Here is a 15,081-nt window from a genome sequence, read left to right as displayed (position 1 = left end):
AATAGCCTGGGGAAGGTGTCCAACAACAGCGTGAACTGCAAAACCTGTACATAGACCAAAAAAAGATGTGAAAGAAATAAAAAATTTGCTTCAGTTTCTTGCTGATTCCTTCTTAGGTCTGTCTCTAAGGTTCTCCATCTTCAGTCAGTTTGTCCCCAAGCTTTGATTTCATTCTTCAGCTCAGTAACACAACCTTGCTTTTTTTTCTTCTTCCAGGCCAACAAAAACCTGGATATGTCCATCAACGCCTCAAACAACTTTAACCTGAACATCACCTGGTCCTTAAGTTCAACCGGTATGCTGCACACACACTTATTCATACTATTCTTAAAGAGTTCCTTTTGCTTGAGTTGCTTGAATGGCTTGTCCATCCACTTTCTATTAAATAATAAATAAAAAGAAATCTTCAGGTAGCAAAGTTTGCTCCTTCACACACACTGGGTTGTGCCCCATCAAATAGCTTTAATGTGGACATGAAGATATCTCGAGGCATGTTCCCTGTTAGGATGCTGCATATGAGCGTTACATATAACTATATATAACAGTGTTACACAACTTTGTAATACTGGAAAACAAGGCCACCTTTATTTGTACCCATACACAGACTTTATCTGCAGATAGTAAAGGGTTTAAAAAGATGAACATACCGCAAGGAAAAAAACATCCGTTTATCTCAGAATAAAAGCTATGATTTGGTTATCCGAGTGATGACTGCTGGAGCAAAACATTTTGGGACTGTGTTTCCATAAAGAAGAAATTCAAACAGTCAAGTTAGCAGTGTCATGTTGCCCTGCATCACACCCAGATTCATCACCAGCTTGTTAAAGCCAGGTCAAGTTGGGAGCTGATTTAACATGGCACATTTGAGTGGCATTTTTCCTTAATCAGAATCAAATGGCACATATAAATAAAATGTATTATTATTACTATTATTGTTGTTGTTATTATTAATAATAATTTGCTGAACTTATTCTTTATTCAGTACTTATTTTCAGTATCTCCTATTAAATGTGTTGTATCAGGAATTAAACTGTACTCAACTTCGAATTGCAGCACATGTTATGTTGATCTGATAAAATGTGGGTGAGGGGTTTGTTAAAGTACAATCTCTGTCTGTAAACAAAAAAGTGCCAAAATTACCCGGTAAATTAAAAAAAAAGACAAAAAACCAAGGGGGTGGGGGGTTCAGGGCACGAGGCTTTTTTGGGGCTGCAGAATTTTGTACATGGATGTGAAAAGCCTCCAACTCAATTTTCTAAGTGGTACTTCTAATACATACACACACACACACACACACACACACACACACACACACACACACACACACACACACACATATATATATATATATATATATATATATATATATATATATATATATATATATATATATATATATATATATACACACACACCAGTTTAGTCATGTGTGCAAATTTCAGAGAGTTTTCAAGCAATTTAAGATGTTAAGAGGAAAAAAATGTGATTAATTTTGTAGGACATTTTTAATAAACACAGCAGTTTCATAAAGGCCCTAATAAAAGAATCAAAGTGCCTACAGGGTTAGCATAGAAGCTTTAGTAATGTTACTGATTTTAGCTGATCAGTGCTCGACTCAGGACTCTCTCTGAGCACAGTGTGTGCTTGGCATTAGGACTTCAGCTAACTATTTTTAATTACTTTCATTTCTTTTTTTGAATTAATAAAAATATATATATTAGTCCCGCAGAGCCCTGGGCAGGAGACAAGCTCGTGACTCTCCTGTTAGCTTGTTAGCTTTGTTGCCAGCATAGTTCTGCTCACGTTTACACTGTGCATAGATCTAATCGGCCAACATAATTGGAAACACTTTAAAGACACATTTAAAGAACTCCCTTCATTTTAGACATCTCTCCATTGAAATCTTTTGTCAGTTCTCGTCTATGTCAATGTTGTGATACAGTGGTCCAGTCTGTCTCCAAAGCTCTTATTTAGCTGTCAGTCTGTAATGTTATCGCACAGTCAGGATTTGTCCAAAAATGGTCAGCTCCACTTCCTGCTTGCCTTGCAGGGATTCCCCCCCCCCCTGACAAAACACATCAGAAGATATTCAGAATTTTGGCATTAGGGTATTTTAGACGCTTTCCCTCCTGATTCCAATTAAGATAAAAGCACTTTCTCACTCTTGGGATCTTGGGGCCCACAGCTTAGTCATTTTGGGACTCTGCGCTTTGTGTGTGTGTGATTGTCTTCAGACTATTGCAGAGTGTTTAATGGCCCTCGATAAAGCAGGAGGTGGAAATATATTATTCACACCATCTGAAAACTCAGCCATTAACACAGAACTGCTGATGATGCTCCGAAGGATCCTGAAATCAGACCTCTTCAGTGCTGCGAGGAATTTACAGGCTCACTGTGAATTACTGCAAGGTGTCATGATAATGCTTTTGCTGTGAATGTTAATTTGCCTGCTTGAGATGAAAGGCACGCCTTGGCATTTTAAAATTCACGCTGTTTTCGCTCAACCTGTCCAATTACCAGTTTTTGTTTTAAATTTATCTTTACAAGGACATTTGGATTGAAAACAGCCTTGCTGATGGGCAGCTCATTGTGGTGTTCTCATGTGGCTGCTGAGTATGAAGTAGGAAAAAAGGAGAAAGTTTTTACCGCTGTAAAACAGAGTTGTACTCTCCAGGCTGACATGACACTGGTCTTCATATGTCTTCGTTTTCAGAAGTTATAACAAGTGTTTTGTCAAAATCTGTGTAATTTCCGTTGTGATTTGAGTTATTATGAAATGTATCTGATCAACTTCATTCAAAATATCTACAGGAGAGACAGGTGTGCTGGAAAGAACTCCACAAAAACAATTGTATGTTACCGGCAAAGTTTCAGTCATCCAGTCAAAGGATATTTGGCTAATGCAAACTTAACAATTTGTTAAATGGGGCCTTAAAAAAATGGTATTACTTTATGCCAGAAAAACCTTCTTTTTTCTTCTTTTTTTAGGGCTTTTTCATCTATTTTTTAAAAATATAACATTTATAGGAAACTATAAAATTACACTAAATAAACCTTTTTTTCAGTCCTTTGATGGTGTCTTTAATATAAATAGAAAGCCTCTCTTCTTCTTAAAAACAAGTCCTGATCTCCACCTCTTGGTGGCCCTGAAACAAATTCAATGCCACAGACGCAAAGGTCCCATTTAATATCATTGAAATGTGCTGCTAACAGCTTTACGTATGCATGGCCATGTATTTTTACAAATGCAGGTACTAAGGCTTGTTGTCACCCAAGAAGGCTTTTGACTTTGAAGGCAAATTTTGTTCCTTTTACCTCTTCTCATGGACTGTTATAAACTGCTAATACATGTGTTTGCTGAAAACTGGTTATTGAAAACAATTATCACCACAAGCCACGAGCGGTTGTTGTTAAAATAGAAGAAAAATCGTATTCATTTTTTAACCTTTTTCTGTTCCTCTCAGCTGGAACCATCTCAGGTGAGGAGATGCCCATCATAGCGAGGATGAACATTAAAGAGCACCGTGACAGTTTCTCGAGTGAAAAGTTTAACTTCAGACTTCACCACAACATCACCTTCTACGTGTATGTGTCCAACTTCAGCTGGCCAATCAAGATCCAGGTAAGGTTGCATGGATGCAGGGATGTGAAAAGTCAGGAGAGTTGGTAATGCTGTAACTTCATATTCATTTGACTTAGTAACTGACTGTAAGTCATGTAGACATGCCTTCAGATTTTTCTTTTTCTTTTATGATACATTTTCTGAACATTAAAAATCAGCAGTTTAGAAATGTGTTAGTAAAAAGATTAAAACGAATACTGAAACTAAAACACAACAACTCTGATTCTGAGTTAATGAGGTTATTATTGCAATTATTTTAAATTGACAATAATATTTCTGCTGTTTAATCTGCCATTGATACTGGATATAATGAAAATTATTAAGATGGTGTTCATTTTGAGGTCTGACTGTGATGCGTGCTGGGAACTCATCAGCTAGTCCTCCAACTTTAGCCTCAAAAGGCAGACATTGGAGCTAAAACTTCCTGTTTCATCCACCTACCGCTCTGGTGGACCTGCTACATTATCAGGTCTTTGAATCTATACCTTCAGTACAATATTGTGGCAAGCTGAGGAATCTTAACAACAAGGAACTCACCCAAAGGCTGAGCCTGTTATTCTACCCCAAGCAGAAAGGGGGAGTTTTTTATTGAACAGTTCACTATGTTACACTGTGCTTCAGAGGGTCAATAACCCCACACATGGACTCACTCATGGTGTAATATTTTCTCTTTCTATCAAAACAACAACTATCAGTGAATTTACACCAGAATATTAGCAGGAACGGTCATAAGTTACGTAGCCAAAACAAATGCAAGTACAGTTTAATCGTCTTAACTGGCAACACATGTTCCCAAGGCATGATGGGAGATAGCCGCTCCCAACACGTCACAATGTGCTATATCTCACAGCCACAGTTCTACTGTGTGTTGAGAGCACATTTTTCTTTTATATGTGCATAGTGTGGAGGATATCATAAGGCCTTGAGGGAATCCGATATAAAACACAGTATTTATGAGTGTTTTAAGTTGTAAATTGGTCAGATTTGACCCGAACATGACGGGAAGGTTAATCAGCACCGTCACATGTGTCTGCATTTGATGTGGAAGTCTGTGCTTCTTTTTGTTGCTACTGGGCCTAGAACAGGATTTACATCAGGAACATCTCCTGAGCAGGACTAGTTTGTGGGTGGCATATGAAATAAAATGCACATGAGTAACTCCCACCATTCCCTTTGGCCCCAGTTGCACCTCAGCCATGTGGGTTGGCTCATGTGTTGGCAAGACGACCATTCAGTCCCACCATTTTTGACAACCACATTTCTCATTATGAATTTATAGAAAACATGTTTTTATATTTTCTGCAGAGGACAATAAGCGAGAGGTTGAAAAAAAATGCATTTTTTTTTCTAGTAAGCATTGAAAACAGATCAGGCAGACCTGAAGATCAAAAAGTTTGTGCAAAATTGTTGTCTGATGACAATTGATGGTTTAGTATTTTAGTAAATGGACTCGCTCTTTTGTTTGCCACCTGGTGAGCGTGCTCAAACATGAAGGGTCAGTAGAACTCAAACTGATTACAACCACAAAACTAAAGCTTCATGTACTATAATCTTGTTTGTTAAATACACATTCCCACTGTTCATATGCAGATATGTGTTTTTTGAGACAAAGTGTGATGTAACAGAAAGGATGCTTGAAGTTGACTTTGTTTGGATCTCAAACAAGAAAAAAAAGAAAAGGTTCATTGTTCAGTTGTTTTCATTTTTTTAGTCATCTATAAAAGTGTGTTGCACAAGTTCTCTGCATTTAATTATATTTTGAACGTGGTATTATTGAAAAGAATAACTTCTGTCCACACTTTAAATCAGTTTAGCTTTGGGAATCATAAACTTAATCAATCAATGAATAACACAATGCATCATGCAAAATCTGAAATGATTGAGTCATTCTGTCATGTTTAACTACACAGAGACCAAAGTTCACAAAAGTAAAAACATGTATTGTTTTCTTTTGTCTCTGATAATCTAACATCTACTGGGACTGTGTCTACCTCACATGCTTTGCTTACACACCATATGCTGCAGATATGCAAGCCGAGAGTTTGACAAGCATCAGTTTCCAAAGGCTCAGGAAACAAAGGTTTATTACAATATTACAATATTGCTCTCTGGGGACTTGTGGGTAAGTTAAAAGAAGCTATTAATTACTCATTATAAATCCAAATAAAACAGTTTTTGGATGGACCCATTTAAGTCGCAATCATTTAAAGATTCTTGAAGATTTAAAGTGTTGGGAAATATAATGTCTAAGGACTTCACAGCCATTGTGTTGAAACGTGTGCCTGAGTGAGTCAGTAACAGTGTTCGGAAGAAAATGTTAAAACACAAAGTATGCCTCGTGATGATGATCACCATCATTCCCAGTTTTCAGGAGCTGTCTCCCTGCAAAACATATAGCCCCGACAGGACATTGAGCATAAACTATTCTGAAAAGTGTTTGGCAAATCTGCTATCACATTTAATGATCTGTGAGTTTTCCAGTGTCTCTCCATCAATTATGCAGCACCGGATTAAATCTCCAGGCGGCAGCCGCACACACTGAATATTCACACTCCAGCCTTATGATCCATTAAATTGAAGTAGACTTTTAGTGGTGATATTTTAAAATGACTGTCGTCATGCAGGTTCTGGAGTGTGGGCTGATGAACGGTGTCAAGAAGTGAAAGAACGGAGAAATTAGGGCAGAGTGATGACGGGTAGGATAGCTAACTGATGTTGAGACTATCTTACAGTCACAATGTCCAGTGCTGAGGAATTGGAGACATTTTAATTGACAGACTGGGGAAGACGGACAGCAGGTCGAGAAACAGCTGAGGATGGAGGGTTGGATGAGGAGATGCATGCAAAACTACAGTAGCTCTAATTTTTGTTAACTCATTCATTCATATAGTGCTTACTGCAAATGGGGGGCTTTGAGAATCGTAGGGAACCTTGTTATCAGTGCATGATTATCTGCTTATAAGTTGATTAAAAAAAGACCCTCAATGAAGATTTAGCAATAGGAATGAAGTAGTTAAAATCAGTAAATCTACATGTGATACTATTAGAGGAAGCTCAAGGCATTTGTTAATGTTCTTAAACAGACTGTAACTGTAGGATTGAATTGACTGAGCTTCAACAGAGAAGAAGCTTAAAACAAAAAAAACTTTTCCTCACCTAATTCACCTAATGAAATATTAATTTTATATTATCAAACCATTTATTTATCACATTATTGAATCTTTTTTTGTTTTCATCAGCCCACTGCTGAATATGATATGAAGCACGCCATATTAACTTCTAATTGTTCTTTCTTTCTGAGGGTTTGATGTATAAAGTACATTTTAAGCGCACATGGATCAGTAACACAACCCCAGTCGGCTTGTGTTATCAGAGTCGTTTGGTGTGTGTAAAAGTCAAAGTTTAGTGCAGAGTGTTCTGTACCTCATTATGGGTCATTTGTCCATCGATCGCTCCCCTCATATGCATTTCCCATTAATGGTACATTATCAAAGCTCCATATATCTGCTGGTGGAAAGGTGATATGATAATTACCAAGAGGAAGCCTATCTCGCCACCATGTCAGCCAGGCTCGTGTGTAACATGAGAAGCATGCGGCGTCCGGTCCTGTGACCTTGGTGGCTTCTGATGATGGAGTAGGGCGAGTTTGAGAAATTGTCCTGAGAATTGATAATGACCTGGCCTGATATATTTGATTTAATAGAGCTGGGTACACGCACACACACACACACGTACATGCGAGTCACATGATAGCAAATGGAGTGACGGCACAAAGGGGCAACACAAGAAAACAACAAATCTAGAGGTACCTGCTTGATTGTCAGGAAAAGTAGAATTTGCTAGAGGGAACGATTGCAAGGCCACCCCTCTAACCTTGGGTCGTGAGCTCCCATCAGCTCCCGTCTATTTGTTTTGAATTTAAAAATCCTAATATCTGTGTTAAAAAAACGTTTTTCTCATTCACGGACACTGGCTTTTATAATGTCAGGGATGCAGTGATCCAGCAATAGTGATAAACTAATAAATTTAGCAGGTGCTACAGAATATTTACAGACATTGCAGGAAGATATAATTCTGTTAAAGTTAACCTGGCTTACTCTGTTTGACCTTTTAGCTGTGTGCACTGCTGGCAGCATGAGTTGACACCAAAAGTGACGTTATCTTTTGTGGCAGTGAAACACAAACAAACACTATGATCCACAGTCTCACTTCACATGGCTTTGATGTTGGCTCCTCCTCGACTTCATATTGAGCCCCGGGCCAATAAGACTGCGGGCCAGCTGAAGTCTGTCATTCAGAAGCTGTTACACAGACTCAGGGCACAACCTTACATGTAACCTTTTCTCATTCAAAAACAACCTATGTAAAAAAATAAAATAAATAAATATTGAAAATATCTGTGGCAAACTATTGTGGCCTTACAGTGTTTCCCTCACAGGATCTTGATATTGGCTGAGAATTGAGAGCTGGATGCGGAACAGATTTTTATTAGATGATATTCCCCCTTAGCTTTAGCTCCTCTGCACTCATCTCATATTTTTATGTATTTTATGTCATATGTAACTCCATCCATCGGTACCTACATACATCCTCTGTCATGTATCTGGGTCCAGTTTGTGGGGGCAACAGTCTAAGCAGAGATGCCCAGTTTTCCCTTCAAGTGGCCAATTGCTCCAGTTCTTCTGCAGGGAAACTGAGAAGGCTCCAAGACAAGCCAAAAGATATAATCCCTCGAAGTGCCCTGGGTCTATCCCGGCCACCTCGCAGTATGACTTGCCTGAAACACCCGAACAGGCATCCAACTCAGATGCCTGTTCGGGAATCTGATTAGGGTACTTTCAGGGTGAGAGAATACAAACATGGAGGAGGAAGATGGCATAATGGGTTTTCATTAAATGTGTGTGTGTCTGCTTTTTCAGATCCAACACTTTGCAAATGCTGAATTTCTCTCTCTTTGATTAAACAAACTTAAGTCAGAGATAATAAAATTATATGTTGCATCTGCAAATACAGATGCAACAAATCCCAAGAAAATACAGACCATCACTCTAATTTGTTCATTTGACACCATTTTTTCCCATAAAGTAGGACTGGCCTGGTTTTGTTTCTAATCAGAAAATCATGTTTTATTGATTGGGCACACAAACATTGTTGGAACATGACCCAGTTTCTCTCCATCTTTTCTTTTCATTTGTTTGTTTTGAAAGAACAACTAATTTAGCCAGAAGTTCTATAACTCAACATCATAACTGTGTCTAATTTGAACATCTCTGTTTGTAATTTAGCAGAAAAAGTTATTTTAACAGCGAAGGCTTTGTAATATTGCTTAAATTAACAGACGTGTGTTTCCATTTTTCAAAAACACTAAATTGGAATCGATGACAGGAAAATTAGCTGTAAAAAGAGCTTGTTCTGTACATCTGCTTCCCTGCTGCATCGCTCCATGCATTGCAGCTTATACGCCAGTTGATTAAAAGCCTTCTGTCAGAGGTGAGCAGCCATTTTGTTGCAGAGGAACTCAGGGCTGTGATAATTTGATTTGCTGCGCAGTGCTCGGTCACTCATCGTCTGTGCCATTATTGAAAAGGATGCCTCTTCTAATCAGATATCCGCCACACACACAAACACCCTCTCTGATCAGTCAGTTGCAAAGTATCCATTATTGGATTAAAACAGAAGCCTAAATGGTTAACTGTCTGACCATCACACACACACACACACACACACACACACACACACACACACACACACACACACACGACAAAGGAGGATTGAAAGCACATCTATCTGATGCATCTCATTGAAGCAGTATCACATTTCATAGGCTAGAACAGAAGTCGAGAGGCACGGTGCTACACATGTAACCAGAAAGGAAGTCATCATCAGTCATCAACACAAATTAGGTTGGTTACAGAATAGATACATGTGTAGCATGCGTGTGCGGGAAATGGTCACCTGACATTTATAACAGCAACATTTAGTGACCAAAATCAATGTATTTAATCAATCATCTGATCAGTAAAGCTAAGTCAATTTAAATATTTTCTCAAGACATTTGCAGGTTTAACTTTTAATTCAGAGATAATATTTGAAATATTAAATTGTAACTAAATAGTTCAAATATTTGAAACAGAAGTCCTGACTGTTCTGTTATTTGGGGTTTTTACTGCAGTTTGTTGCTGGTGTTTGAGCTGTAGATTAATGCATGAGCGTGCCTTAAGCACCTGTTTAAAGAAGACTGCATCTGTGAGCTCTCCTAACAAGTGCACACATATGGTAGAGCAGGACTCATTTGCATAACATGTAGGTGGAAGCAGCACTTGGCAACTGCTTCACTTTGGTCATTAGGTTCTTATGAATATTCAAATACTGAGGGAGCATGCACTGTAAACACATCGCTTTTCGTTTAACATGCTGATATTAGCATGTGTACATGATTTCTATATGCTTCATAAGCAACTCTCAATTTCATTTTATAATTGAGCACTGTCTCACTGCTTTGGGCTGTTATAAAGCTTTAAACCCTAAAACTAATATAGAGTTGTATGAAATAGTTTTAGCATATTTATTTCTCACTTAGACTATTTTTGTACCAGATGTACAGGAGACATGTATGTGTGGATGTAAGAAATATTTCCCAACATATTGATTGTTTTGATTGTTTTAATGGATTTCCATACTCATTTTACAAATACCTTCAGAATTTCGTTTTTAAATATACTGTACTACACTTAAGCTGGTTTTATAGTTTAAATTACTATTAATATTACTTTAGTAAATAGCACTTAGGTGGGGAGTAGGATTCCTCTTTTAATACTCTTAATACACTAAAATCGAGCATACAGGCCAGTGAATATTTTAAAGTCAAGTGAGCTAATGCAAATAGATAAGATGACTGCACAGCCAGCCACTATCAGCAGATTGGTAAAGCCTCCAGATACTGTACATCTGCAAGCCGCTTTGAAACCCTACTCCACACCTCCTTTTTTATGCTGTATTTGACTCAATCACTGACAAATGTGTTGGTACTGGTGCCTGTTCAGTGCTCCACAGGTTTCTTTCTGCTGCTCTTACTCTGCTTTATGCTTCCCGCATGCATATTTACAAGGGCAGTTAGGGAGATGAAATATGTACTTAACTTTCTGACTGTTGAACAATATTTTTATTTCAGTCTTTAAAAATACCCTTGCTATATTGCTCAAGGTTGATATTTGTTATGATAAACATAGTGGCTAAACTCAAATACGTTGCATATATTAAACATAAAAAGAGACCTTTGATTTGGATCTTAATACACAATCTCTCTGCTTGTCTGTTAACTCCCCTACACAATCACTTGCGCAACCAAACTTGACACACAGGTACATCTTAGGCTTCTGAGGATCGGCTATCTAACAACATTGTGCTGCCTAGCAACCACCTATGAATTGATTAAATGGTATATTTGTAATGTTTATGCATGTATAACAACTTAATAAAAGTGCTGCCATTTTAATTGCATGAGTATCTAATTTATAGCCACAAAACATTATCAGTTATGATAACTGATGATGCCATCACTTTGCCTGGCACCCACCTAATAGACTAAAACGACTTTTCCATAGTAGGGCTTATGAATGTAGTAGCACACATATTTTTTAGACAGAATGGTTGGCAAATTATCAAAATTATCAATTAATCATAGATATTTAATTATGCATATTCACTTTTTCTGGATATTAGCAAACAGTCACTCTGTTCAGTGTTATCTTCAATACTGATCCCTTTGTTTTGTTGCTTTTCTCAGTGTGATTAAGTTATCAGTTTGCCAGAAACACAAACAAACCACTGTTGTAGTATTTCCATGAACTAGTTTTTATAATTAAAAGGCCCCAATTGCTGGTTTGAGTGAACAATTTATTCTTCTTTGGCTTTGTAGAAAAAGATTCCCAAAAATGCGCACCACATTGAGGCCTTCCTCATCATTACTGCCTGAAGTCTGTGTCAAACATGAGTTCCAAAGTTTCCACTTACTGTTTTCAGCTGCTATAGGTTTGAGTATCTATCAGGGTCTCTGTGTTATAAAGTAGTTTCCCGGTGATGGACTGTTTCTTTCAGTTAATATGAACCATAGTTCCACTGCCCTGCAGCCTTGATGAAGATTAAGTGAGAAAAGTTCCTCAGCTGCTCTTTTCCATCTTCTTTTCCTTCTGTACTTTCTGTATACTCATTTCCTCCTCCCCTTTCGGTGCACCCCTTTCTATTTTTCTCCTTTTCCTTTTACCTTCCTGTATTGATTAGCTAAGCACTTTCTTTTATTCCACGTTTTAACAAGCAGCCCTTGGTTCAGGGTTAGGGAAATCAAAGGCAGCCCACTGCTGTCACAGCTCTTAAGCTTGTCCCCAGAGGGCCACCGGAGTCCCTTCATAATGACTGGATTGTAGCACTGGAGTCCTTGGAGCCCTCTTTATGTCATTCCTGTTCTTCTCATTTTTTACTCCTCCCTCCCAGTCCTTCCTCTCACTCTCACTCTCTTCTCTGGTAATTGCAGTTCTGACTAGCCGGTTGACCCCTGACCTTCAAACAATTACATTCTATCATGTGTTTGTGCTGTGATGTGTGGGTTGTTTCAGTGTTTATTGTCTGAGTTTTGGAGAATTCCCTTTTGTAGTATTTTTTCTGACCCATTCTCCCTGCTGTATTTCCTGTAGCTGCAGTTTCTGTTAGGACCAAGTCTGCTCCAGCAGCACTCACCGTACTGTTTCAAAGCTTTGTTATATCGCAATAGAAACATCAGTTCTTCTTATGTTATAGTCATTTAAATCCGTAAGTGAAATATACTGAGGCATCTCTTTTATTCTAAATCATTGTTCGGTGTATATGAATTCGATCTTTTTCCTGAATCCTTCATCTTTTTCTTTTTTAACTTGAGGTATGTCTGAAACTCATTTGAAAATTCTCGTAAAAATTTTCTGTAATTTTTGAAATGTTTGTTTGAGCGAACTCCAACAATAAATGCACAACTATTTTGACAGCGCTATGTGTGCTTGTGCCACACCCCCACAGTGTATTATTGCAGCTTTGTAGAATAGTTTGCTAATGTTAACAACATAGCACTCCACCCTTCTTGTTCAAAACACCAATAACATGGCATTGGCCAAAGTGCTGATGTTAAGGCTTTAAAATGAGCCGAAAACTAGTTGGTGATGTCACTGTAGCTATGTCCATTTTGTTGAAGTTAAATTCACTGATTCTGTTGTGAAAAACAGAATCTGTTTTATTATTATTATTATTATTATTATTACAACAGCTGCAGTATATTAAACTAAAACCACTAACCTCAGTAGAGCTGTTTCCTACATCAAAACTATGAACGGGCTTAAAAAAACTATGTAGCAATAAATAATTCAACATGCAAAGCACACAGGAGCACTTTCCATTCCATAAATAGCATATACTGTGGTGACTCATGTAATCGCTCTTTTTCAATGTAAATTTCACTAACGATGTCTAATCTTTCAGGAGTGCAGTACTTACCATTACAGTATCTGACATTGATTTGTCTTAAGCCCTTTTTGGATGGGATTATTGTTCCCTGGGGGCCTCATGTGATTGAGAAATTACCCGTCCCACTATCTCTGTAGGTTCTCAGTCATCCAGATCATGGTAGTTTTGAGATCTTGAGAAATAAAAGAAGGAAACTGGACTTCCTATATTAGTCCTGTGTTAGAATCCCTTTATTAGAAGTACAGTTACTATTTATTTTCTATCACTCCTGCTCCAACCAGCTGTTTCATATGTTAGTTTCGCAGATTCAGTTCATTTCAATTCAATATAGCGCCAAATCACAAGAACAGTCACCTCAAGGCACTTTATATTGTAAGGTAGATCCTACAATAATACACAATACATATGAAGAACAACCCCACAATCATATGACCCCGTATGAGTAAGCACTGTGGCAACAGTGGGAAGGAAAAACTCCCTTTTAACAGGAAGAAACCTCCGACAGAACCAGGCTCAGGGAGGGGCGGGGCCATCTGCTGCAACCGATTGGGGTGAGAGAAGGAAGACAGGATAAAGACATGCTGTGGAAGAGAGACAGAGATTTATAAGAAGTATGATTCAAAGCAGAGAGGTCTATTAACACATAGTGCATGAGAAAGGTGACTGACTGACATAGTATTTATAAAGTGTGTTTTACTCAGATGTACTGTCATCACTAGTCAACAACTAGACCTAAAGTCAACCTAAAGGCTGTTGGGCCTGTTCACAGTAAGGACACTGTCATTTATGTTATCCATCTCATTTCCTTTGACAGTTTGCTCCTCTCCATGCTGTACAGAAGCAGAAAACCTAGATTTGTACCAAAAGGTTTCCCAACTTTCCTTTTTAATGACAAAGCATCACTTTAAAACACACACAAAGATGTTCATTCAGAACATCTTTCCTACAAAAAATATAGGAAAAAAGGCAACATCACCAAGATGTGACATTGTCTTGGTGAATGAGGCTAAAATTGTCACAGGACATTTGTCTTTGATGCGATTTTATTGACATGGCTTTTATTGCTAAGGATTGATATTGAAAATGACTTACTACAGGTCTCCATAAAATAATTACATCATGTAAAGAATGGTAGCAGGATAACAACATGGTTATACAAATAGTTTAGGGCACTTTCTTATATGCATCAGTTCTGTGTTTAAAAAATGCTGCAAGTTACACCATGGCAAACTGCCAAACAATAAGTGTGCACAGGTCTTTGCTGCCAAAATCTAAATGCCAGTATTGCTGTACACCACTCTGCAGTTTTTACTTAAAGCATATAAAACCTGTCAAGAGACACAGTTAAGTTTGCTTTGAAGAAACCAGCAAAAACAGTAGCTTGAAAACGACCATAGAATTATCTCCTCTGTATCTCAGTAAGAGTTGCACAAATATAGTGCATTTCTTGTCACTATTGAAATGAATTAAGTTATACTTAAATTGTCCAAATTATACTTGTCTGATGGTAATTTGCTCATTCTATGTATGTGCACATTAAGCTTGCATTATGTGTTTGTCCTCGTGTTAGATTCTCGTTTGTGGCTCTGCAGTGGTGTGTGCTCGGATGAAAAGGGTGTGGTCTAAACATCTTATTGATTATAGTTGTTTAACGACTGCAGTTGTTGTAAATTGAAATGATGGTAGTTGGCTGGAGCTGGTATGGGACTCATGAGTGCGGGAGAGAAAAATTAAGAGCAGTTTAAACTTACTGCATTAAGTGCAGCGATCATAATTTGTCCACTGTGCAAGTTTGGGTTTGTTTTGTTGCATTTGTTTTTCAGTGTACAGGATGTTTATCCATTGTTTGACAGTAAATGTGTGCTTTTTTTTTTGTTTGTTTTTTGTTTTGTTCTTTTACCTTGTTGCAGTATGTGTGTACACTCATAATAACTCTTTATATTGTCAGGGGGGAATGATGTAAACTGCTGCAG

The 15,081-nt window shown here is 37.8% G+C and overlaps 1 protein-coding gene across 4 annotated transcripts in view; it reads left to right on the top strand.

The window, feature by feature from the left end:
- atrnl1a (attractin-like 1a) overlaps nucleotides 1-15,081 on the top strand; it is a 325,280-nt gene that overhangs the window by 163,328 nt on the left and 146,871 nt on the right. For all 4 annotated transcript variants that reach the window (XM_085296143.1, XM_085296141.1, XM_085296142.1 and 1 more), the window contains 2 exons: nucleotides 217-295; nucleotides 3,465-3,622. In XM_085296143.1, the coding sequence (XP_085152269.1) occupies nucleotides 217-295; nucleotides 3,465-3,622 (237 nt within the window). The remainder of the gene's footprint in view (nucleotides 1-216; nucleotides 296-3,464; nucleotides 3,623-15,081) is intronic.

The sequence above is a fragment of the Mchenga conophoros genome, linkage group LG13 (genome assembly GCF_057382185.1).
Source record: "Mchenga conophoros isolate Kocher_MC1m ecotype Shallow Benthic linkage group LG13, M_conophoros_male_GT1.1, whole genome shotgun sequence".
Classification (NCBI taxonomy): domain Eukaryota; kingdom Metazoa; phylum Chordata; class Actinopteri; order Cichliformes; family Cichlidae; genus Mchenga; species Mchenga conophoros.
This window is presented reverse-complemented; position numbering and strand designations above follow the sequence as displayed.